The following is a 26260-nucleotide window of genomic DNA, read 5'->3' on the forward strand; positions in this document are numbered from 1 at the left end:
ACTGTCGAAGTCTCGACTCCCGAGTAAGACTCTTAAACACACTTTCGTCAAAGACAGGCTTTATTTGCTTGCAAGGGAAGGGTTGTGTAGTCAAAGGCTACATCAGACCTCTTCAAAGTAATACAGAATTTGTAACATATTTATACAGTACAGAAACAAAACAGGCTTTCTATGCCACATGACATAGTATTGAATCATACCTGATTACAAAGGCACAGACCTTGCGAATTATTGGAACAACGTATTCCAGGCTTCGTTAGAATAACGAACAGAAATACCTTGAGATAAGATTAATTAATCCTTTATTATGGGATCCTTCTGTTCTCCCACTGTACCAACTGAGCCTGTGGGCCGATGTTTACCTTATCCTGTCCTTGGCTATTTGTTTGGTAAACGAGGCTCCTTGTTAAGCTTGTCACAGATAAGGAGTACGTATGTAGCATTCCTAAATTGTCTCATCCCCTTGAAACTGATTAGTGAATCATGCTGTCGGCCATTTGAGTTTTTATTCTATGCCTAGGAAGCCATTTTGTGTCTAAGTGAGAAACTGTACTTCCACACAGCATGGAAATGCTGATGGGCTATCACGCCTGCCACTGCCTACTGCGGAGGAAGCACCAGCAGTGGATCCTGTCAAAATATTCCATTCGACTATAGTTGAATACCTACCGGTAACTAACGCTTGTATCGAAAAGGAAACCCGAAATGACCCGACACTGTCTCGGGTATATGATTTGACGGTGAAGGGGTGGCCAGCACATGGCAACGACTCACTGTTGCCAGCATTCTCGACAAGGAGAGAGCAGCTGTCAGTGTGCCGGGGGACCTTGATGTGTGGCTCCCGAGTGGTAATTCCACCCAAGTTAAGGGATAGAGTGCTCAATGAGCTTCATGAGGGTCATCTGGGAGGGGTAAAAATGAAAAGCCTAGCCAGGGCTTATGTGTGGTGGCCGGGAATCGATAAACAAATCGAGGACCTGACCAAGAGCTGCTCAGAATGCCAGAAAGTCCAAAATGCACCACCACAGGCCCCTCTACACCCATGGGAGTGGCCCTCATCTCCATGGCAACGGGTGCATATTGATTTTGCTGGTCCATTCATGGACTCAATGTTTTTAATAGCCGTGGATGCGCACTCGAAATGGCTTGCGGTCATCAAAATGTCCTCCACCACCACGGAGAAAACTATTGCAGTCCTATGGACCATTTTTGCCAGGAATGGCTTGCCAGAACAGATTTGCTCTGACAACGGACCACAGTTTGTGTCCGAAGAGTTCCGGAGGTTCTTGAAAAAGAATGGGGTAAGGCATTACATATCCGCCCCGTATCATCCAGCCACAAATGGATTGGCTGAGAGGTTCGTACAAACCTTTAAGAAGGCAATAAAGGCTATGTACAATGACAACATTCCGCTGCAGCACAAGGTGGACAATTTCCTGTTCGCCTACCGGAATGCGACATATGCAGTCACCAACCAGGCCCCAGCCATGATGTTGTTTAACCGAAGGTTAAGATCTCGCCTGGATTTGAGCAGACCAAACGTACGAAGAGATGTTGAGAGTAAGCAATTCCAGCACATCCATGAGAAGCCAACAAGGAGCTTCAATGTAGGGCAACCAGTCTTGGCCCGCGATTACCGAACAGAAAAATGGCAGCCAGGAACGATATGCACATGGCAGGGGCCCCTAATGTACACAGTGGACGTTGGGGAGAGCATCGTGAGATGCCATGCTGACCAGACCCTAGAGTCACAGGAACAAGTCAACCCCATGCCTCGCTCATACATACCTGGTGATAAACCCGACGTACAGGTAGCATCTACCCCAGAAACAGTAGCATCGGAAGCTGATGAACCAACCGACGACAGGGGGCCAGAATCGTCTCCGCACCAAGAGCAAGACACTCGGGAAAGGCGCTATCCAGAAAGGATCAGGAAGCCTCTCCAAAGACTGAATTTATAAATAGACTATTTTCAGCTAATGTTGCATGTTAAAAGTGTTAATTGTAATTAGTTTGATATTTAATTGTTAAATGAGTGTTATGGTACTGTTAATCTAAAACGGGAGGAATTGTAATGTATATACCTTTAAGGGGGGAACTATCTTTTACAGCTCATGTATACTGCAGTACCGGCAGTGACCACACCTGTATATAGCACTGAGTAGTAATCTGTACAGATCAGTTCCCATGTGAGCCACGTTCAGTAAACACCTGTTATACCGTTCTCCTGCAGTCTGTATCTTATTATACACATTTTTTCTGCCAAAGTGCATAACCTCACACTTTCCAATATTATATTCCATCTGCCAAATCTCTGCCCACTCACTTAGCCTGTCTATGTCCTTTTGCAGGTTTTTTATGTCCTCCTCACTCACTGCTTTCCCTCCCATCTTTGTATCCTCTCATTTTATTAAACATTTGAAATCCAGTCAATGTTGAAGAATGAGCAGAATTATTTCCTTCTTAGGGATAACGCTTCTTGACAATGCTTTCCTATTTGTGTTGTTGTGATAATGAAGGTGCTCATATCAGACACAGCTCCACTAACCTGTTTGCAATTAATTGAATGCCCTTAGCGTCCCAGCTCAGTGTAATCCTGAGCAGTAACTGCCTGCAGGTTTTAGGAGAGATGATTAAATGAGGCCCTGACAGTGGACGTTAGATTTTTTTTTACCACTATTGTAAGAAACGCAGGGAATCTCTTTTCCCCATCTCTCTCTCTCCCGCAGTCTCTCTCTCCAGACTATCTCTCTCCTCCAGTCTCTCTCACTCTTCCCAGTCTCTCTCTCTTCCCAGTCTCTCACTCTCTCTCCCCGTCTCTCTCTCTCTCTTCCCCAGTCTCTCTCTCTCTCTTCCCCAATCTCTCTCTCTCTCTCTCGCCACCAGTCTCTCTCTCTCCCTAGTCTCTCTCTCTCTCCCCAGTCTCTCTCTCTCCCCAGTCTCTCTCTCTCTCTCTCTCTCTAGTCTCTCTCTCTCTCTCCCCAGTCTCTCTCTCTCCCCAGTCTCTCTCTCTCTCTCCCTAGTCTCTCTCTCTCTCTCCCCAGTCTCTCTCTCTCCCCAGTCTCTCTCTCTCCCCAGTCTCTCTCTCTCTCCCCAGTCTCTCTCTCTCCCCAGTCTCTCTCTCTCCCCAGTCTCTCTCTCTCCCCAGTCTCTCTCTCTCCCCAGTCTCTCTCTCTCTCCCCAGTCTCGCTCTCTCCCCAGTCTCTCTCTCTCTCTCCCTAGTCTCTCTCTCTCTCTCCCCAGTCTCTCTCTCTCCCCCTCCCCAGTCTCTCTCTCTCCCCAGTCTCTCTGTCTCTCTCTCCCTAGTCTCTCTCTCTCTCCCCAGTCTCTCACTCTCTCTCCCCATCTCCCTCTCTCTTCCCCAGTCTCTCTCTCTCTCTTCCCCAATCTCTCTCTCTCTCTCTCTCTCCTCCCAGTCTCTCTCTCTCCCCAGTCTCTCTCTCTCTCTCCCTAGTCTCTCTCTCGCCCCAGTCTCTCTCTCTCCCCAGTCTCTCTGTCTCTCTCTCCCTAGTCTCTCTCTCTCTCTCTCTCTCTCCCAGTCTCTCTCTCTCTCCAGTCTCTCTCTCTCCCCAGTCACTCTCTCTCCTCAGTCACTCTCTCCCCAGTCTCTCTCTCTGTCTCCCCATCTCTCTCTCACTTTCCCTGTCTCTCTCTCTCTCCCCAGTCTCTCTCTCTCCCCAGTCCCTCTCTCTCCCCAGTCTCTCTCTCTCCCCAGTCTTTCTCCCACTCCGTCTCTCTCTCTCTCCCCCAGTCTCTCTCTCTCTCTCTCCCCCGTCTCTGTCTCTCTCCCCCGTCTCTCTCTCTCCCAGCATCTCTCTCTCCCCATCTCTCTCTATCCCCCGTCTCTTTCTCTCACTCAACCTCACTTCTCTCTCCCCCCAGTCTCTCTCTCTCTCCCCCTTTCGATCCTCTCTCTCCCCTCCCCACCCCAATGGATCCAGTCATCTTGTTGCAAAGCGTGGCCTGTACTATCGGCCACAACGGTGGGGTACTGCGCATGCATGGATTCGGCAAAACTGCGCATGCGCAGAAGGGGATCGGGTGCGCAAGCGCGGCGCCCCGATACCATGCATGCATAGAGGGCCACAAAGTCGTTGGTATTTTTATCGGGTCACTCCCCCGGCAGCTCAAGGATCAGTACGCGGGCATGCAGCCGCGCACCTTAGAGGAAACAGTACCCTGGCAATTTAGGTGGTTGGATAAGTCAATGCCAGCAATATAATTCTTAGGAACTGGATTCAGTGCAGGAAGAAATGTAATGATTGTAGTATTTTTGCCAAGGTAAAACTTCTCTTCACATCTCTCTTACTTTCTCTACACAGCCTTGCAACAACAGACTTTAGAGCCAGCGCTATAAATCCTCTCCTGTTTCACAAACCTCTCTTCCAATCACAATAGGACACTTGATTTTAAAAATTTCAATCATGGGGTGTGGGCATCGCTCGCAAGGCCAGCATTTATTGCCCAGCCCTAATTGCCCTTGAGAAGGTGGTGGTGAGCCGCCTTCTTGAACCACTACTGTTCATGTGGTAAAGGTACTCCCACAGTGTTGTTAGGTAGGGAGTTCCAGGATTTTGAACCAGCAACGATGAAGGAACAGCGATATATTTCCAAGTCAGGATGATATGTGACTTGGAAGGGAACTGGGAGGTGGTGGTGTTTCCATGCGCCTGCTGCCTTTGTCCTTCTAGGTGGTAGAGGATACCTACCATCCAGGAAAGTGGAGAGTATTCTATCACACTCCTGACTTCTGCCTTCTAGGTGGTGGAAAGGCTTTGGGAATTCAGGAGGTGAGTCACTTGCTGCAGAATACTCAGCCTCTAACCTGCTCTTGTAGCCACTGTATTTATGTGGCTGAACCAGTTAAGTTTCTGGTCAATGGTGACTTCCCAGGATGTTGATGGTGAGGAATTTAATGATAATGCTATTGAATGTCAAGGGGTAGTGGTTGGAAATCGTCGTTCCCTGGCACTTGTTTGCCACAAATGTTACTTGCCACTTTTCAGCCCAAGCCTGGATATGGTCAGGACTTGCTGCAAGTGGGAACAGTATGTTGTCCCACAGATCAGTAGGAAGGCTGAGCTGCAGCCCAATAGCAGAGGCAGTCACGTAAAAGGAGTGGAACTAGAATGTGTTTCCCTCTCTCAGGTTGACAGCATTTCTCACTCTTGCCACCCCTCAAACAAGGCCCTCCCTGTTGTGAGAAAGCTAGCTGGGCCAGACTGCCCCAACACAAGGGAAAATTTGACCTCAACCTCACCAACCTCACCAATCTACCTGTCGCAGATGCATCTGTCCATGACAGCATTGGTATCAGTGACCACCGCACAGTCCTTGTGGAGACGAAGACCCATCTTCACACTGAGGACACCCTCCATTGTGTTATTTGGCACTACCACCATGCTAAATGGGATAGATTCAGAACAGATCTAGCAGCCCAGATCTGGACATCCATGAGGCACTGTGGGCCATCAGCTGCAGCAGAATTGTACTCCACCACAATCTGTAGCCTCATGGCCCGGCATATCCCTCACTCTACCATTACCATCAAGCCAGAAACTTAACTGGACCAGCCACATAAATACACAAGAGCAGGTCAGAGGCTGGGTTTCTGCGGCGAATGTCTCACCTCCTGACTCCCCCAAGCCTTTCCACCATCTACAAGGCACAAGTCAGGAGTGTGATGGAATACTCTCCACTTGCCTGGATGAGTGCAGCTCCATGAACACTCAAAAAGCTTGACACCATCCAGGACAAAACAGCCCATTTGATCGGCACCCCATCCACCACCTTAAACATTCACTCCCTCCACCACCGGCGCACTGTGGCTGTAGTGTGTACCATCTACAAGATGCACTGCACAAACTCGCCAAGGCTTCTTCAACAGCGCTTCCTAAACCCACGACCTCTACCACCTAGAAGGACAAGGGCAGCAGGCGCATGGGAACACCATCACCTGCGAGTTCCCCTCCAAGTCACATACCATCCTGACTTGGAAATAAATCACCATTCCTTTATTGTCACTGAGTCAAAATCCTGCAACTCCCTTCCTAACAGCACTGTGGGAGTACCTTCACCACACGGACTGCAGCGGTTCAAGAAGGCAGCTCACCACCACCTTCTCAAGGGCAATTAGGGATGGGCAATAAACGCTGGCCTTGCCAGCGACACCCACATCACATAAACGAATAAAGAAAAGTACAACCTATAGAAAATGCAGAGTTAATGTAAATGGATTTTTGGCAAACAAGATTTGAGTATTATATCCACATGACCACTACAAGTGATGCCTACTAAAAGTGTACTCCACTATCATCTCACTGTGTGGCCTAGATAAACTGTTTGACACTATTTTAATATTGGCATTAACCTATGTAAAATAAATAGGTTTACGCAGGCATTAAAATAACGGCAACAGAAAATCTCGTTTTCTTTGTTTCTCTCTCATGCATCTTCATTGATGAACATGCACATGGGATTTAGTTCCATTGGCAAATGGGACTTTTCAAAACTAATACTGTACAGTCCACAACTACATTAACAAATGTATCAACATTTATGCCTCTTAACTGACTCGTTAGGTTCTTGGAAAGTGTTAAAGTAAGATAGAGCTTTCATTTATATAGCACCTGAAGAAAGAAAAAAGAAAGACTTGCATTTATATAGTGCCTTCCATGACCTCAGGGCTTCCCAAGGCGCTATAAAGCTAATAAAGTACTTTTGAAGTGTAGTCACTGTTGTAATGTAGGAAATGCAGCAGCCAGCCTACACATAGCAAGGTCCCACAAACAACTGGGAATACTCAGCAGGTCAGGCAGCACCTGTGGAGAGAGAAACAGAGTTAATGTTTCAGGTCGATAACCTTTCATCAGAACTGGAAAAAGTTAGAGATGTAACAGATTTTAAGCAAGTGCAGGGGCAGGGAAAGTGGGGAGGGGAGGAAAGAACAAAAGGGAAGGTCTGTGATAGGGTGGAAGGCAGGAGTGATTAAATGACAAAAGGTATGATCGTACAACTCAAAAGGAGATGGTAATGGGACAAGTAAAGAAACAAAAGATGAGTCCAGAAGAGGTGTAAATGGGAATGGCAGAATCATCAAACAGCTGCCATGTGAAAAAATAGGGGCAGAGGTTACGGTCTGAAATTGTTGAACTTAATGTTGAGTCCAGAAGGCTGTAGAGTGCCTAATCGAAAGATGAGGTGCTGTTCCTCGAGCTTACGTTGAGCTTTGTTGGAACAGTGTAAGAGGCCGAGGACAGTAGGTCAGAATGGGAGTAGAGCGGAGAATTAAAGTGGCAGGTGACCGGAAGCTCAGGGTCACGCTTGTGAACTGAATGGAGGTGTTCCGCAAAGCCGTCACCCAATCAGCATTTGGTCTCCCCAATGTATAGGAGATCGCTTCGTGAGCAGTGAATACAATATACTAAATTGCAAGAAGTACAAGCAAATCACTGTTTCACCTGGAAGGAGTGTTTGGGGCCCTGGACGGTGGGATGGGAGGAGGTAAAAGGACAGGTGTTGCATCTCCTGCACTTGCATGGGAAGATGCCGGGCGAAGGGGAAGGCGTGTTGGGGTGATTGAGGAGTGGACCAGGGTGTCATGGATGAAGCGATCCCTTCGGAATGCTGAAACGGGAGGGGAAGATGTGTTTGCTAGTGGGATCACGCTGGAGGTGACGGAAGTAGTGGAGGATGACCTGTTCAATGTGGAAGCTGGTGGGGTGAAAGGAGAGGACAAGAACCCTATCATGGTTCTGGGAGGGAGGGGGAAGGGTTGAGAGCAGAGTGCGCAAAATGGAATGGACACGGTCGAGAGCCCTGTCAACCATGGTAGAGGGGAATCCTCGGTTGATGAAAAAGGAAGACATGTATGGAAGGTGGCATTGTCAGAACAGATGCGACGGAGATGGAGAAATTGGAAGAATGGGATAGAGTTCTTACAGGAAGCGGGATGGGAGGAAGTCTAGTCCAGGTAGCTGTGGGAACCAGTGGGCTTATAGTGGATGTTTGTTCATAGCCCATCCCTAGAAATGGAGACAGAGAAGTCGAGGAAGGGAAGGGAAGAGTCGGAGATGGACCATCTGAAGGTGAGGGAAGGGTGGATGACTAAGTTGATTGAGTTCTTTGATGAAATAATGCAGAGGGTTGATGAGGGTAGTGTGATTGATGTTGTGTATATGCACTTTCAAAAGGCATTTGATAAAAAACATGATAGACCTGTTAGCAATTTAAAGCCCATGGGATTAAAGTGACAGTGGCTGCATGGATTTGAAATTGTCTAATGGACAGAAAGCAGAGAGAAGTGATCAATGGTTGTTTTTCAGCCTAGAGGGACGTATGCAGTGGTGTTCTTCAGTGGTCGGTATTAGGACCATTGCTCTTTTTGATATATATTAATGACCTGGACTTGGGTGTCCAGGTCATCATTTCTAAGTTTGCAGATGACACAGAAATTGGAAATGTAGTAAATAATAAGGAGGATAGTAATAGACTACAGGAGGACATAGATTTCCAGTGAAATGGGCAGACACATGACAGATGAAATTTAACAGAGAGAAGTGTGAAGTGATACATTTTGGTAGGAAGAATGAAGATAGGCAATATAAACTAAATGGTACAATTTTAAAGGGGGTGCAGGAACAGAGAAACCTGGGGGTGAATGTATACAAATCTTTGAAGGTGGCAGGATAAGTTGAGAAAGCTGTTAAAAAAGCATAAGAGATCCTTGGCTTTATTAATAGAGGTGTACAAAAGCAGGGAAGTTATGCTAAAGCGTTATAAAACACTGCTTAGGCCTCAGCTGGAGTATTGTGTTCAATTCTGGGCACCACATTTTAGAAAGGATATCAAGACATTAAAGAGGGTGCAGTAGAGATTTACTGGAATGGTACCAGGGATGAGTTACGTGGATAGACTGGAGAAGCTGGGGTTGTTCTCCTTAGAGCAGAGAAGGTTAAGAGAAGATTTGATAGAGGTGTTCAAAATCAGGAATGGGTTTGATGGAGTAAATGAGGAGAAGTGGCAGAAGGGTCGGTAACAAGAGGTCACAGATTTTTATGGCGATTGGCAAAAGAACCAGAGGTGACATGAGAAAGAAAAAATTTATGCAATGAATTGTTGTGATCTGGAATGTACTGTCTGAAAGGGTGGTGGAAGCAGATTCAATACTAACTTTCAAAAAGGAATTGGATAAAAACTTTTTTTATTTGTTCCTAGAATGTGGGCATCGCTGGCAAGGCCAGCATTTATTGCCCATCCCTAGTTGCCCTTGAGAAGGTGGTGGTGAGCCGCCTTCTTGAACCGTTGCAGTCTGTGTGGTGAAGGTACTCCCACAATACTGTTAGGGAGGGAGTTCCAGGATTTTGACCCAGTGGCGATGAAGGAATGGCGATATATTTCCAAGTCAGGATGTGTAACTTGGAGGGGAACTTGCAACTGATGGTGTACTTGATGGGGAAGAAACATGCATGACTATGGGGAAAGAGCAGGAGAGTGGGACTAATTTGATAGCTCTACCATAGACCCGGCACAGGCACAATGGCCCAAATGGCCTCCTTCTGTGATGTATCATTCTATGATTCTAATATATTTCTGCAATTTTTCCATATTAGGAATTATCGTGGACAAGCATATGCTAAGCAAGGAATGCTCAGAGAAGCAATTGTGGATCTGTCTGCCGCTATTCATTTGGATCCTAATAACTGGGTGGCTTTCTATCACCGAGGCTGCTTGCTACGAAAGATTCACCCAGCCCAAGCTTTACAGGACTTTAGTGTTTCAGGTAGAATGTAAACTTAATTTATACTGTAGTTAGAGGTTCTACAGATGTTAAGAGAAGTTGATTTGTCCACTGAGTACAGTATATATTTTTTAATTTTATGGAAGTTGTTTACCACATAAATGATTTTGATTGCACTAGATTGTAGCTTTCTGCAGCCAAGTCAGTTGTTGATGGTAAGGGAGATGTTGATCTTGACGGATACTTAGTTCCCAGAAATTCTCAGAGACATGGTGCTGGCAATTAGACCAAAATTATGCCTGCCAGTGACCTTTGCCACTGTCTTGCTGGAGTATGCAGGATTAGTTTGTGGTCACCTGATTTAAATACTGTCTACACTATTTGAGACATGCCTTGGGTGCCTGCCAACCTGCACAGGCCGGAAAATCCTGATCCAGATGCTGGTTGGGGCGGGGGAAGCAGTTCCACCCCAGAATGATGATTTTGTCACCCCCTTTGGCCACTTTTGTAAAGGGGCCAATAATATTAATTAAAACAAAATCTTTGTTGAATATAGGGAGTTAGGAGGTAAATTAAAAAATAGGACCTCAAAGGTAGTAATCTCAGGATTGCTACCAGTGCCACGTGCTAGTCATAGTAGAAATAGAAGTATATTTTAGATGAATATGTGGCTAGAGGAATGGTGCAAGGGGGAGGGATTCAAATTGCTGGGACATTGGAACCGGTTCTGGGGGAGGTGGGACCAGTACAAACTGGACGGTTTGCACCTGGGCGGGACCGGGACCGATGTCCTAGGGGGAGTGTTTGCTAGTGCTGTTGGGGAGGGTTTAAACTAAAATGGCAGGGGATTGGGAACCTGTGCAGCGAGACAGAGGAAAGGGAAGCAAGGATAGAAACAAAAGACAGGAAGGAGAAAAGCAAAAGTGGAAGGCAGAGAAATCAAGGGTGTAAATCAAACAGGGCTACAGTAAATAATAATTCTAAAAGGACTAAGAGTGTTAAAAAAATAAGCCTGAAGGCTTTGTGTCTTAATGCGAGGAGCATTCGTAATAAGGTGGATGAATTAGCTGCGCAAATAGATGTAAACAGATATGATGTAATTGGAATTATGGAGACATGGCTCCAGGGTGACCAAGACTGGGAATTCAACATCCAGGGGTATTCAATATTCAGGAAGGACAGGCAAAAAGGAAAAGGAAGTGGGGGAGCATTGCTGGTTAAAGGGGAGATTAACACAATAGTAAGGAAGGATATTAGCTCTGATGATGTGGAATCTGTATGGGTAGAGCTGAGAAATACCAAGGGCCAGAAAACGTTAGTGGGAGCTGTATACAGATCCTCAAACAGTAAGGCTGAGGTTGGGGATGGCATTAAATGGGAAATTAGAGACACGTGCAATAAGGGCACAACAGTTAGCATGGGTGACTTTAATCTACATATAGATTGGGCTAACCAAATTAGTAACAATACTGTGGAGGAGGAAATCCTAGAGTGTATACGGGATGGTTTCCTGGACCAATATGTCGAGGAACCAACTAGAGATCAGGCCATCTTAGACTGGGTATTATGTAGTGAGAAAGGATTAATTAGCAATGTTGTTGTGCGAGGCCCCTGGGAAAGAGCGATCATAATATGATAGAATTCTTCATTAATATGGAGAGTGAAGCAGTTGACTCGGAGACTAGGGTCCTGAATTTAAATAAAGGAAACTACGATGGTATGAGGCGCGAGTTGGCTAGGATGGATTGGGGAATGTTACTTCAAGGGTTAATGGTAGATAGACAAAGGCAAACATTTAAAGATCGCATGGATGAACTACAGAATTTGTTCATCCCTGTTTGGCATAAAAGTAAAACAAAAAAGTTGACTCAACCGAGGCTAACAAGGGAAATTAGGGATAGCATAAGATCCAAGGAGAAGACATATAAATTGGCCAGAAAAAGCAGCAAACCTGAGGATTGGGAGCAGTTTAGGATTCAGCAAAGGAGGACAAAGGGATTAATTAAGAGGGGGAAAATAGATTATGAGAGTAAGCTTTCAGGGAACATAAAAACTGACTGTAAAAGCTTCTATAGATATGTGAAGAGAAAAAGATTGGTGAAGTCAAGCGTAGGTCCCTTGTTCTGGACCATGTTTATGTGCAGTTAAACACTTATTCAAAATAATTCTTCGTGAAGCCGTTTGCTGTTTGAAGCCTTTACTTGAACAAATTTTTGTGAAACTAAACAAAGACAAAGTATGTTTTGTACATAAACTGAGTACTATACATTCGATATTACATAAGATATAACATATTTACAACAGTAGAATAGATTAATTGTACAACTAACTAACATTTGGATTCACTTCTGTAACTATCAAATATTAACCTTTTATAAACATATTATTGTCAAAATACTACTCTGACAACGTTGCTATTATGCTAACAAACAAAGATACTCACAGATATTGAGCTTGGCCTAACATATGAAATCAAATTACATTGGATTGTGAAACCCTCATGGAATCCTCCATTACTGCCAGGTTCTTCCTGGAATTCTACTTCCTGGGATTCTACTTCCTCGGTTACACAGGAAGAAAGGAACAAAGGTCAAATGACCTCTGCTTCATACAAACACACTGCTAACACATAACCACCACCAGAGGGTGCTATCTGCACATAAACATGGTCCAGAACATCCCTTGCAGTCACAATCAGGGGAATTTATAATGGGGAACAAAGTAATGGCAGCCCAATTAAATACATACTTTGGTTCTGTCTTCACAGAGGACACAAATAACCTCCAGAGATGTCGGGGAACATAGGGTCTAATGAGAGGGAGGAATTGAATGAAATCAGCATTTGTAAGGAAATGGTGTTAGGGACATTGACGGGATTGAAGGCCGATAAATCCCCAGGGCCTGATAATCTACATCCTAGGGTACTTAAGGAAGTGGCCCTAGAAATAGTAGATGCATTGCTGGTCATCTTCCAAAATTCTATAGACTCTGGAACAGTTCTCATGGATTGGAGGGTAGCTAATATAAATCCACTATTTAAAAAAGGTGGTAGAGAGAAAACGGGGAATTATAGACCGGTAAGTTTGACATCGGTAGTGGGGAAAATGCTAGAATCCATTATAAAAGATGTAATAGCAAAGCACTTGGAAAACAGTGACATGATTGGACAAAGTCAACATGGATTTACAAAAGGTAAATCATGCTTGACTAATCTACTGGAATTTTTTGAGGATGTAACTGGTAGAAGAAATAAGGGAGAACCAGTGGATGTGGTGTATTTGGACTTTCAGAAGGCTTTCGATAAGGTCCCGCATAAGAGATTTGCATGCAAAGTTAAAACACACAGGATTGGGGGTAAGGTACTGACTTGGATAGAGAACTGGCTGGCAGACAGGAAGCAAAGAGTTGGAATAAACGGGTCTTTTTCTGAGTGGCAGGCAGTGACTAGTGGGGGACTGCAGGGATTGGTGCTCGGACCCCAGCTATTCACAATATATATTAATGATCTAGACGAGGGAACGAGATGTAATATCTCCAAGTTCGCAGACGACATAAAGCTGGGTGGGCGTGTGTGCTGTGAGGAGGATGCCGGGAAACTCCAGTATGATTTGGACAAGTTGGGTGATTGGGCAGATGCATGGCAGATGCAGTATAATGTGGATAAATACGAGGTTATCCACTTTGGTGGCAAAAACAGGAAGGCAGATTATTATCTGAGTGGCAATAGATTGGGAAAAGGGGAAGTGCAACGAGACCTGGGTGTCCTTGTGCACCAGTCGCTGAAGGTAAGCATGCAGGTGCAGCAGGCGGTTAAGAAGGCAAATGGTATGTTGGCCTTCATAGCGAGAGGATTCGAGTACAGGAGCAAGGATGTCTTGCTGCAGTTGTACAGGGCCTTGGTGAGACCACACCTTGAGTATTGTGTGCAGTTTTGGTCACCTTATCTGAGGAAGGATGTTCTTGCCATGGAGGGAGTGCAGCGAAGATTCACCAGACTGATACTGGGATGGCAGGAATGACGTAGGAAGAGAGATTGGGTCGATTAGGCTTATATTCGCTAGAGTTTAGAAGAATGAGAGGGGATCTCATTGAAACTTATAAAATTCTAACAGGACTAGACAGACTAGATGCAGGAAGGATGTTCCTGATGGTGGGGGAGTCCAGAACCAGGGGTCACAGTCTAAGGATAAGAGGTAAGCCATTTAGGACAGAGATGAGGAGGAATTTCTTCACCCAGAGAGTGGTGAACCTGCGGAATTCTCTACCACAGAAGGTAGTTGAGGCCAACTTATTAAATATATTCAAGAAGGAGTTAGATATATTTCTTAAGGCTAAAGGGATCAAGGGATATGGGGAGAAAGCAGGGACAGGGTACTGAATTTGGATGATCAGCCATAATCTCATTAAATGGCAGAAAAAGCTTGAGGGGCTGAATGGCCTACTCCTGCTCCTATCTTCTATGTTTCTATGTTTGTTGACCTTCCTTCATGGGTCCAGCCTGGACCCCCAGATGGGCTACACCTCCTTGGGTATATCAGCCTATATGCATCTTCTCACTGGGTGTATTGACTGCCACTGTTCCTCCAGATCTCTGAAAGGCTGAGGTCTTGGAGGCTCCCAAGGGGGAGTCCCTGCCTTTGGCCCCACTCCTTCTGTACCAGAGGTTCTATTCATTACAAAGCCATTTCAACTAAATAGGTTAGGGAAGACCAGGGGTCACGCTTACAAATTATGTAAGGGGAGAGCTATGTTGGCTGTTAGGCGGTTCTTCTTTTCCCAGAGAATAGTGGACCTGTGGAATAGGTTGCCAGCTCATGCAATGAATGCTGATTCTCTGTATTCCTTCAAGCAAAAGCTGGACCTGTTTCTGGCTGGAGTGGAGATCACCTCAAACAAGAGGTAGGTATCCTATAACGTGAAGCAGGAACAATGTGATCTCCTAGACTAGTTTTGATTGCCTAAGGGGGTTGGAGAGGAATTTTCAAGTTTTTTCCCCTCCTAATTGGCCTGGGTTTTTCTTTAATCTGTTTTTTTGCCTCTCCCAGGAGATTCCATGGCTCTGGGCGGGTGGGGAGTATATGTATTGTGATGCATGCATCACAACTTTGTGGGACAGGCTGGTGTACCAGTAGATATTTTCCTGTTCGTCATTTTCATGTGTTCATATTTGGAAGCTCAGCCCGAAGATCAGTATCCAGCTTATCTTGGGATTGGCCATTCTGCCACACTCCCCCACTGGAGTTGATCTGGGCTGGAGATCGCAGAAGTCAGTGTCGGGAGCAGTGGTGATTGGGGTTGGGGGAGATGGTTGGGAACGACGGTGGCAATAGTTGAGGGGAGGAGTCGGGACTGATGATTGTATCCTTTATGGTGCTATCGGGAGGAACACTCACCCCAGCTCAGAACTACTTTAAGGTCACGTCTATTTGCAACACCAGATTTCTGATTGGTCCCCTTGGAGGACAAGACACACCCAGCAGTTTATCTGGAATGTGTAATTAGATCCTGCCTGCCTAAGTAAGCAAAGTTGCAATGTGTAATTTGAGCCATTCATTCTGACTGCCAGACTCCACACAGAGCTCACAGAGAACAGACAGGGCTCAACCTCGTGGGTTAGGACCTTCTCCCCTCTAAAAAAAATTCCTGCCCACCCAACAAGTTCCTAACTTTTCCCCCACCCCATGAGTTTCTGACTTTGTCCCCCTCCCCAACAAATTCATGACCTTCCACCCCCCCCAGTTCCTGATCTTCTCCCCCTGCCCAAGTTCCTCCCCCCTCCCCCACCCCCGGGGCCCTGACCTTCTCCCCCCAACAAGTTCCTGACCTTCCCCCCTGCCATAGATGGGGCATTGTGTGTGGGTCACGGATTGTTAACAGGTTTATTGGGTATGAAGTGAATAGTGAGTGTCATGACTTCCGGATTTCTATTATTTAAGAAAGGAGGGAGAGAGAAAATGGGAAACTACAGATCAGTTAGCCTGACATCAGTAGCAGGGAAAATGCTAGAATCTATTAAGGACATGGAAACAGGGCACTTAGAAAATAATAATAGGATTGGGCAGAGTCAACACGGATTTATGAAAGGGAAATCGTGTTTGACAAATCTGTTAGAGTTTTTTGAGGTTGCAACTAGTAGAATAGATAAGGGGGAACCAGTGGATGTGGTGTATTTAGATTTTCAGAAGGCATTCGATAAGGTGCCACACAAGAGGCTATTAAACAAAATTAGGGCTCATGGGATAGGGGGCAATATACTAGCATGGATTGCAGATTGGTTAATGGACAGAAAACAGAGAGCAGGAATAAACAGGTCATTTTTGGGTTAGCAGGCTGTTACTAGTGTGGTACCGCAGGGATCAGTGCTTGGGCCTCAGCTATTCACAATCTATATCAATGATTTGGATGAGGAGACCAAATGTAGTATATCCAAGTTTGCTAATGATACAAAGCTGAGTGGGAATGAAAGTTGTGAGGAGGATGCAAAGATGCTTCAAGGGGATATAGACAGGCTGTGAGTGGGCAAGAACATGACAAATGGAATATAAAAACATAAGAACATCAGAAGTAAGAGCAGGAGTAGGCCATATGGCCCCTCGAGCCTGCTCTGCCATTCAATAAGATCATGGCTGATCATCGACCTCAACTTCACTTTCCTGCCCGACCTCCATATCCCTTGATTCCCCATGAGTCCAAAAATCTATCTATCTCAGCCTTGAATATACTCAAAGACTCAGCATTCACAGCCCTCTGGGGCAGAGAATTCCAGAGATTCACAACCCTCTGAGTGAAGAAATTCCTCCTCATCTTAGTCTTAAATGGCCTACCCCTTATCCTGAGACTATGCCCCCTAGTTCTAGACATTCCAGCCAGGGGGAACAACCTCTCAGAATTTTGTATGTTTCAATGAGATCACCTCTCATTCTTCTAAACTCAAGAGAATATAGGCCTAGCCTACTCAATCACTTCTTATAGGACAATCCCCCCCATCCCAGGAATCAGTCTGGTGAACCTTTGTTGCACTCCCTCTACGGCAAGTATATCTTTCCTTAGGTAAGGAGACCAAAACTGTACACAATATTCCAGGTGTGGTCTCACCAGGGCCCGATATAATTGCAGTAAGAGGTCTTCACTCTTATACTCAAATCCTCTTGTAATCCTCTTGTAATAAAGGCCAACATACCATTTGCTTTCCTAATTGCTTGCTGTACCTGCATGCTAACTTTCAGTGATTTGTGTACAAGGACACCCAGGTCTCTCTGAACACCAACATTTCCCAGTCTCTCACCATTTAAAAAATACTCTGCTTTTCTATTTTTCCTACCAAAGTGGATAACTTCACATTTCTCCACATGGGGTGAGAGGGCTATCCTATGATGAGAGATTGTGTAGAATGGGCCTATACTCTCTGGAGTTTAGAAGAATGAAAGGTGATCTCATTGAAACATACAAGATTCTGAAGGGGATTGACAGGGTAGATGCAGGGAGGATGTTTCCCCTGGCTGGGGAGTCTAGAACCAGGAGTCACAGTCTCAGAATAAGGGGTCGGACATTTAGGACTGAGATGAGGAGAAATTTCTTCACTCAGAGGGTGGTGAATCTTTGGAATTCTCTACCCCAGAGAGCTGTGGAGGCTCAGTCGTTGAGTATATTCAAGACAGAGATGGATAGATTTTTGGATATTAAGGAAATCAAGGGATATGGTGATAGTGCAGGAAAGTGGAGATGAGGTAGAAGTTTAGCCATGATCTTATTGAATGGCAGAGCAAGCTCAAGGGGCCAAATGGCCTACTCCTGCTCCTATTTCTTATGTTCTTATGTTCATCTAGTCAATTGATGTCACTTGCCACACATGCACTGAGCTTTCCAGGAAATCAAGCAGGTCTAGGGGGAGGAGAGGGGGAACGTGGTGCGGGAGTAAAGGGGTGTGATTGGAAGAACATGATCCGGCATCCCATCCGGATCACGTTCTCGCTCTCACCCGACCCCCCCTTTAGACCTGGATCATGTTCTTCCCCCATTCCCACTGCGCTCTCCGTGCTCTTTACCCCCACCCCGAGTTCCTGACCTTCTCTCCCCCCTCCCCTGAGTTCCTGACCTCTTCCTCACCAAGCTCCTCACCTCTCCCCCTCCAATCCTCTCTCTTTCCCCCTTCGATCCTCTCTCCCTTCGATCCTCTCTCCCTTCGATCCTCTCTCCCTTCGATCCTGTCTCTCTCCCCCTCTGAAATTCTCTCTCCCCCGTTTGATCCTCTCCCCCATTTGATCCTCTCCCCCGCTTCGATCTCCTCCCCTGTTCCATCCTCTCTCTCTCCCTTTGATCCTCTCCCCCTCCTCTTTCGATCAGCTCGCTCCCCTCCTCCCGGCCACTGGATCCCCTGACCTTCTCTGCACGGAGCCAAGGAAAGCGTGGCCGATGGTTGGGTACTGCGTATGCTTGGCTCCGGTATGCAGTGCTCCTGCGCAGAAGGGGATCGGGTGCGCATGCTTGTCTCCCCTCAAATTTTTGGCCCCCATATGTCTCGCTGCCTTTTTAGAAATCTTGGAAATAAAAGTCTATTGATGTCCAATAAACAAGCTATACTTTTCTTTTAATATAGTAGATAATACAGATTTAGTAACAAAGTTATCTACTTTTCTTTACAGTGCTTATTAATGATGAGGTTGAGAATTTGGATTCAATTTTGCATCGTGGAGTTTTGTACACTGAACTCAGCCAGTGGCATGCAGCAATATGGGACTTTGAAAATGTACTCAAGCTTGACAGGTACAGTGTCTGCATCTTCTTTCATTGTTAATCAGTTTGCTGATTTCACCAGAAAAGAAAAATATGAAAGCATCATGGTTGCTTCCTGAATGACAATAATTAATATGCATAATGATGCTTAGGTGGCCAGATACCATTTGAACATTAATTGAGTGTGGATTCTTTCTGTTCATATAGGCCATGGGGTTTATATAAAGCGCCATGATGCAAATGTGGCTGCTATCTACAATGCGCTACATACAAGGGAACCCTGTCACCAAGTGAAAGCACTATGCTTTGTCCTGCTCATGCCTTCTTTACACAGGAAAATGAAGGTGTTGCCCTTTGTAAACCTAGTATTTGTCACTTGCTTGGTACAGGTGTGCACTGTGGGCTGCCTGACATGCCAGATGGCCTCAGTGATGAATGTGAAGGATCATAACACAAGAGCTCCATGCTTTGGTAACATTCTTTCTTACGGCAAGAGTTGTTTCTGTTCCAGATGTCTGCAGATGTGTGATAACCACCCTTTTGAAGTGGAGGTAGACGATTTCCTCAGGTAGATGTGGCAGATCCTGGGGGAGGGAGTGGTGCAGACAAAGCACCTCCGTTATTGCTTCTGCATTTGTTGCACCCCACATGGACACGTTTTACTCATCTGAATTACACATGCTAATGGAACTCCATAAAAAGTTTCCCTCTTCACTGCTTGGTATGTTGCTACTTACATGACAACAACAACCAAGAACAACAAAGCAAAGACTGTTCAGCAAAACCAACTAATGCATGGTGCACAATTTAACAGAAAACACAAAATAAAATACTGTAGGAATTGACGAATTCCTAACTAATAACTGAGGTCGACTCAGGAGATCAAATCAAACAGGTCTTTAATGTAAAACTAAACGAGTTCAAACAGTTTTGATGAGATCGATACAGGAGAACCACGAAACAGGTCTTAACAAGATGGAGCTTCCATGAGGACTGCCTGGGCAGTCACGTGGTTTGCGACATGATGTCATCGCGTTTTCCCATGCTCTTAAAGGGGCCACGCCCCATGCATACAAACACTATATACAAAATGAAGTAATGTCTAACACAATGGTACAGGCTTAGACTGGTGTTAGAACATCGTTAAAGGGAATTATGTACAGTTGCCCAGAGTCATTCAGTGGCTCCGCCACATGCGCCCCCCCAGAATTCGCTTTAACAGACAAAGTCAAATGGTGAGGGGGTCTGATGAGCCTGTCGGAACGACTCCTGTACTCCTGAGGTGGAGGCTGCTGGGCGGCTGGCGGTCTGGCAGGCGGTTGCGCTTGGTCTGCCGGAACGGCGATGGGTGGCCGACCTCGTCTCGGCGGGAGTGCTGTCTCGACGGGGCGGTTGAGGTCCAGATGTGCCGGCTTCAATCGTTCGACTGAAATGTGGTCTGGCTTACCACCGACATCTACGGTGAAGGTTTTGTCCCCTGCCTCCAACACGCGGAAGGGACCAGTATATGGGGCCTTGAGTGGATTCCTGTGAGCATCGTGGCAGATAAAGACGTATTCTGCCTTGTGAAGCCCCGTTGGAACGTGCGAACTCTGCAGCCCGTGGTGCGAAGTGGGCACCGGCGCGAAACATCTGGCCGCCTCCCGGTGACTAGTAAGCTGGTCAGACGTGGACCAAGGCTTCGTCGATTCTGGTAGGAAATCTCCTGGGACTCGCAACGGTTGTCCGTACACCAGCTCCGCGGATGAAGAGTGAAGGTCTTCTTTGGGGGCTGTGCAAAGGCCCAACAGGACCCACGGTAGCTTGTCTGCCCATCCAGCGTCCTGGAGGCTGGCCCTCAGGGCGGCTTTCAGCGACCGGTGGAAACGTTCACAGAGACCATTCGCCTGTGGGTGGTAGGTTGTGGTGCGGTGTAATTTGACACCGAGTCCTTGGGCCACTGCATTCCAGAGTTTGGAGGAAAACTGTGGTCCCCTGTCTGAAGAAATATCAGCGGGCACTCCGAACCGGGTGACCCAGGTGGAAATGAACGCCCTGGCCACGTCCGCCGAAGTAGTGGACGATAGGGGAACCGCCTCTGGCCATCTGGTGGTGCGGTCAACCATGGTCAGGATGTGTGAAAAACCATGGGAGGGTGGGAGTGGACCCACCAGGTCCACATTGACATGGTCAAACCGTCGCTCCGGCACTGTGAAGGTGGCCAACGGAGCTTTGATGTGACGCTGCACTTTGGCCTTTTGGCAGACCACGCAGGTGTTGGTCCAGTCGCGGACATCCTTGTGCATGCTGTGCCATACGAATTTCGCTGACATCAGCTTCTGGGAGGCCTTCATTCCTGGGTGTGACAACCCATGTATGGCATCGAACACTTTGTGGTGCCAGCCGGCCGGTACGACAGGGCGAGGGTCCCGTACGGAGATGTCACACAAGAGCGTGGTACCTGCCGCATGGAGCTTGACGTCGGCCAACTGGAGGCCAGTGATGGTGGTTCTGTAGGCTTGGACTTCTGGGTCCGAGGCTTGATCCGCTGCCATGAGGGTGTAATCGATGCCTAAATGAACCGTATTGACAGTCGCGCGGGAGAGGCAGTCGGCCACCAGGTTGTCCTTACCGGCCACGTGCTGTATATCCGTGGTGAACTCGGATATATAGGTCAGTTGACGTTGCTGTCGGGATGACCACGGTTCAGCAGTCTTGGCCATGGCGAAGGTGAGCGGTTTATGGTCCACGAAGGCGGTGAAGGGACGTCCTTCGAGGAGGAAGCGAAAATGGCGGATGGCCAGAAAAAGAGCGAGCAACTCCCGGTCGAAAGTGCTATACGCTCTCTCGTTCCGCCGTAGTTGACGGCTGAAGAATGCCAATGGCTGCCACGTACCGTTCACCCACTGCTCTTGCACGGCGCCGATTGCGTAATCTGACGCGTCGGTGGCTCCTGGCAGTGGGTGTGCCAGCATAGTCGCATTGGCCAAGGCGCTTTTGGTGTCAGCGAACGCCCGGGCCATGTCATCCGTCCGGTCTACCTTATATTTGCCAGTCTTGCCCTTGAGGGCTTCGTACAGGGGCTGCATGAGTAGTGCTGCCTTAGGCACAAAACGGTGGTAAAAGTTTACCATGCCTAGGAATTCCTGCAGGGCCCTAATGGTTTGCGGGCGTGGAATGGATGTCACCGCCTCTACCTTCGCTTGTAAAGGAACCGCTCCCTCTGAAGTGATGCGATGCCCCAGGAAATCAATTTGTTGCAGGCCAAACTGACACTTGGCCGGGTTGATAATCAGGCCATGTTGGCTGAGACGTCGAAAGAGGGTGCGTAGGTGACAGATGTGTTCTTCTTTATTGGGACTGGCAATGAGAATATCGTCCAGGTAGACAAAAAGGAACTTGAGGTCCCGCAGCACAGAGTCCATCAGGTGTTGGAAAGCCTGGGCGGCGTTCTTCAACCCAAACGGCATTCTTAAAAACTCGAAAAGGCCGAATGGGGTGATGACTGCGGTCTTCTGGACGTCTTGGGGATGAACGGGGACCTGGTGGTAGCCCTGGATGAGGTCGACTTTCGCGAAGACAGTGTTCCCTGCCAAATGGGCGGAGAAATCCTGGATGTGGGGGATCGGGTACCGATCAGGAGTGGTGGCATCGTTTAGGCGTCGATAGTCGCCGCATGGCCGCCATCCACCGCCAGGCTTCGGGACGAGGTGGAGGGGTGAAGACCAGGGACTATTCGACCGACGAATAATCCCTAATCGTTCCATGGTCACGAACTCCGCTTTTGCGACCGCCAGGTTCCAGGCGCCGGGCCCGCGCGTAGACTGGGGGGGGGTGCCGTTGGTGGCGATGTGGTGTTCCACACCGTGTTTCGTGGCTGTGGAGGAGAATGTGTGTCTGCTCAGGTCGGGGAATTCGCCTAGCAGGCGAGCGAACTCATCCGGAGTCGGAAAAGCACAGGCGACGGTGCGTGACGTAGTGTTACTGTGGTAACAAGGGATAGAATGAAAAGTTGCCGCGTTGACCAACCGCCGGTTCCGCACGTCGACCAGGAGATTGTTGGCGCACAGGAAATCCGCGCCGAGAATGGGTTGCGAAACCTTGGCCGTAACAAAGTCCCAGTAAAAGCGTTGGCCCCCAAAACACAACTGCACCCGCTGTCTGCCGAAGGTCCGAATTGCTCCGCCATTGGCCGCTTCGAGGGCGAGGCCGTGAATCCCGGTCTGCACATTGAGGGCGGACGCGGGTAATATGCTGCACTGCGCTCCGGTGTCGCACAGACAACGACGACCGGAGAGAGTATCGGTGATAAACAGCAACTTGCCTGCGTTGCCGATCGCCATCGCGGCCGCGGGGCGCCTGTTAGACCCGTTCCTCGGTGGTCGCAGTTGTTTTTGTTTTTGGGGGAAGCTGCAGGGAGGGCGGCAACGTCTCGCTTTCGCGCCGAACTGCGCGTGGTAGCAACACAGCCCAGCAGGCTGACGAGCTGGGGCGGCGTCTGTGGGGGATGGGCGCTTCATGGCGGCGCAGTTAAGCTGAGTAACCGCGAAAATTTTGTCCACCTCTGCCGCGAGTGCTGTGCAGTCCTCAACTTCGGATCTGGCCAGGGCGGCTTGCACCTGCTCCAGTAGCTGGCTGAGGAATATTTCCCGGAATAGGAAGCACTCCGGTTCGGAGCCAAGGAGTGTGAGCATTTGGCTCATTAACTCTGAAGGCTTGGAGTCCCCGAGCCCGGGCATAGCGAGCAATCGATGGGCGCGCTCCGCCTTAGTGAGCCCGAAAATTTGCAGCAACCACGCCTTGAGGGTTTCATACTTGCGCTCCGTTGGAGGGTTCTCGAGGAGGCTGACGATCCGCGAGGCGGTAGAGCCATCGAGGGCGGAGACCACATAGAGATATTTGGTCTGATCCGCAGCGATGTCCCTCAGGGCGAATTGGGCCTCGACCTGAATGAACCACGAGGTCGCTTCCTGCTCCCAGAACTGCAGTAGCTTCAGCGAAACGGCGTTGGCCTCCATGCTGTGTCCTTTTTGCAAAAAACGTTCACAAAAGACGGGGTCACCAATGTAGGAATTGACGAATTCCTAACTAATAACTGAGGTCGACTCAGGAGATCAAATCAAACAGGTCTTTAATGTAAAACTAAACGAGTTCAAACAGTTTTGATGAGATCGATACAGGAGAACCACGAAATGGAGATGGAGCTTCCACGAGGACTGCCTGGGCAGTCAGGTGGTTTGCGACATGACGTCATCGCGTTTGCCCGCGTTTTCCCGTGCTCTTAAAGAGGCCACGCCCCGTGCATACAAACACTATATACAAAACGAAGTAATGTCTAACACAATGGTACAGGCTTAGGCTGGTGTTAGAACATCGTTAAAGGGAATTATGTACAGTTGCCCAGAGTCACTCAGTGGCTCCGCCACAATACTCTTGATAACAACTGTTCAATGTTAACCTATCTTTAAGAAGTACACTTGAACAGGTCAGGCCCTTTGATCCTTGATGCACCCATGGGTCAGCTATGTGCTGTGGGTGGATCTTGGGTGAAATATGGCATGAAAAAAGAAAGACTTGCATTTATAGAGCAGCTTTCACGACCACCGGACGTCCCAAAGCGCTTTACAACCAATGAAGTACTTTTTCAAGTGAAGTGTTGTAATGTAGGAAACGCGGCAACCAATTTGTGCACAGCAAGCTCCCACAAACAGCAATGTGATAATGACCAGATAATCTGTTTTAGTGATGTTGATTGAGGGATAAATTTTGGCTAGGACACTGGGGATAACTCCCCTGCTTTTCTTCGAAATAGTGCCATAGGATCTTTTACGTCCACCTGAGAGGGCAGACGGGGCCTCGGTTTAACGTCTCATCTGAAAGATGGCACCTCCAACAGTGCAGGGCTCCCTCAGCACTGTACTGAAGTGTCAGCCTAGATTTTTGTGCTCATGTCTCTGGAGTGGGAATTGAACCCACAACCTTCTGACTCAGAGGCGAAGGTGCTACCAACTGAGCCATGGCCGACACAAACATACATGGGACCCGATTTGCATAATTACCATAGGTAATGTGGGTTACGTGTGCCTGCAGCAATGTCTGTTTATTCCACTCAAAGGGCTGGATTTTGTCATTGGGTCGGGCTGGGGTCGTGTCATCCGCTTTTTGTGTTATCCACCGATTCCAAATCGATGTGGGAGATTGATGTGATTTTCACATAATTGGGCAATTGAGTTCCAGCGTGTGGGAACCCATGGCCCAATTAGTTTTTTCAGTCTGAAACTCGCCTCCGATGACGTCATCATTACTGCTGCATTTAAGGTCTGCAAGAAGCCTTGCTTCTTCTGCAGACTGCCAACCTTTTGGCCTTTGCAGTGAGAGGGACCTGGAGGCAGAATGAGCAGCGGGAGACCTAAGTCTGCTCCCAGATTGATGATGTCACCCTGCAAGCTTTGGTGGAGGGAGCAAGAGCTAGTAAGGAGGTGCTCTTCCCTTCTTCAGGGATGAAGAAGCCTCCCCAGCAGACGAAGGCTGTGTGGATCCAGGTGGCCCAGGAGGTCAACTCGTTGTCGATGATCTGCAGAACCTGGCTTCAGTGCAGGAAGAGGTTTCATGACCTTCTGCGCACTGGAAAAGTATGACTTTGCCATCACCCTCAATCTGATCCCCATTGCCTCTCCTCACCAGCACTCAGCTTTAGCAAACTCTTCCTCCACATCCCACTTGACACTGACATCCCTGCACCCTTACCCATTCCCTCTTTCTCTATGGTCACATTCACCTAACTATTCGACTATGCAGCCCTCACACTCCCTATCACTGTGATGCTATGAAAACAACTTAGAAAACACAGGGAGGGCCCTTGGTCTTGCCAAATCACTCCATCTTTGTCTCCTTCTAAGCATCTATGCTATGGATTCTCAACACTCACTCCTTCATTCTCACTCAAACTCCACTTGTCTCCCTCATTGCAGGAAAAGAGAGCTCACAATAAGAGGGAAAGAGCGAGGACAGGAGGAGGGCCACCCTCAGTAGCCTACCTCACCCCTTGGGAGGAGGCGGTCCTGGAGATCATGGGACTCGAGGACGATGCGCAAGTGGGGGACGGACAGACGGGTGCATCAGAGAAAGCTGGTGACAGTATAGTTTTTCATCTCTCTCATTGACATTGCATGAGTCACTGATAATGATTCTGAAGCTCTAACAGATGGACTTATGATCGTCTGCAATATGCAATGTGTATGTAACCTTGGCCTCACATCTATGACTTTTTCCTTTACTCCCCCACAGGACCAGTGCAAGCACCCATCCCCACTATCCAGGAGGAACAGCCTGAGCCTCCAAACTCCTCGGAGGAAGCTGCAACCGCTGAGGGCGCAGCGTCAGCAGAATTCAGCCAACCCAGCACCAGCGCAGACACACACCTCGGTGGGACCATCGCGAGACAGAGTAGTGTTGTCACCTGGTGTATCACAGCTCACAAGTGAGCATCAGCAGATTGTGGAGACAGGGACAGCAGTGGAGAGTCCTAGTCGGAGGGCGCAGGACTCTCCCAGCTCGGCTCAGCTGCATGTCAACCCTCTGCCTCTGGTTCCATCCAGAACAGCGGTGCTGGATCTCCAGGAACAGGTGCAGGAGTCTCTGGCAGGTTTTGTCTCCAGGGTCGCTGCAAGTGTGGAGCGAATGGAGGAGTTCATCGTGAACATGAGCAGAGCCTTTGTGGAGTCATTGGCGCATGAACGCAGCACCACAGAAAGATGGCAACCTCCGTGGAAAGGATGGCTACAGTAGACGAGAGGATGGCTACGGCCA

At 47.8% G+C, this 26260-nt stretch overlaps 1 protein-coding gene across 2 annotated transcripts in view; it reads left to right on the plus strand.

Moving 5' to 3' along the window:
* Positions 1-26260, plus strand: part of ttc6 (tetratricopeptide repeat domain 6) — a 649897-nt gene that overhangs the window by 362706 nt on the left and 260931 nt on the right. For both annotated transcript variants that reach the window (XM_086003340.1, XM_086003341.1), the window contains exons 16-17: positions 9612-9781; positions 18382-18502. In XM_086003340.1, the coding sequence (XP_085859466.1) occupies positions 9612-9781; positions 18382-18502 (291 nt within the window). The remainder of the gene's footprint in view (positions 1-9611; positions 9782-18381; positions 18503-26260) is intronic.

This window comes from Somniosus microcephalus, chromosome 12 (assembly GCF_052327205.1).
Source record: "Somniosus microcephalus isolate GS21.2 chromosome 12, FLI_Smic_1.0, whole genome shotgun sequence".
NCBI classification, from domain to species: domain Eukaryota; kingdom Metazoa; phylum Chordata; class Chondrichthyes; order Squaliformes; family Somniosidae; genus Somniosus; species Somniosus microcephalus.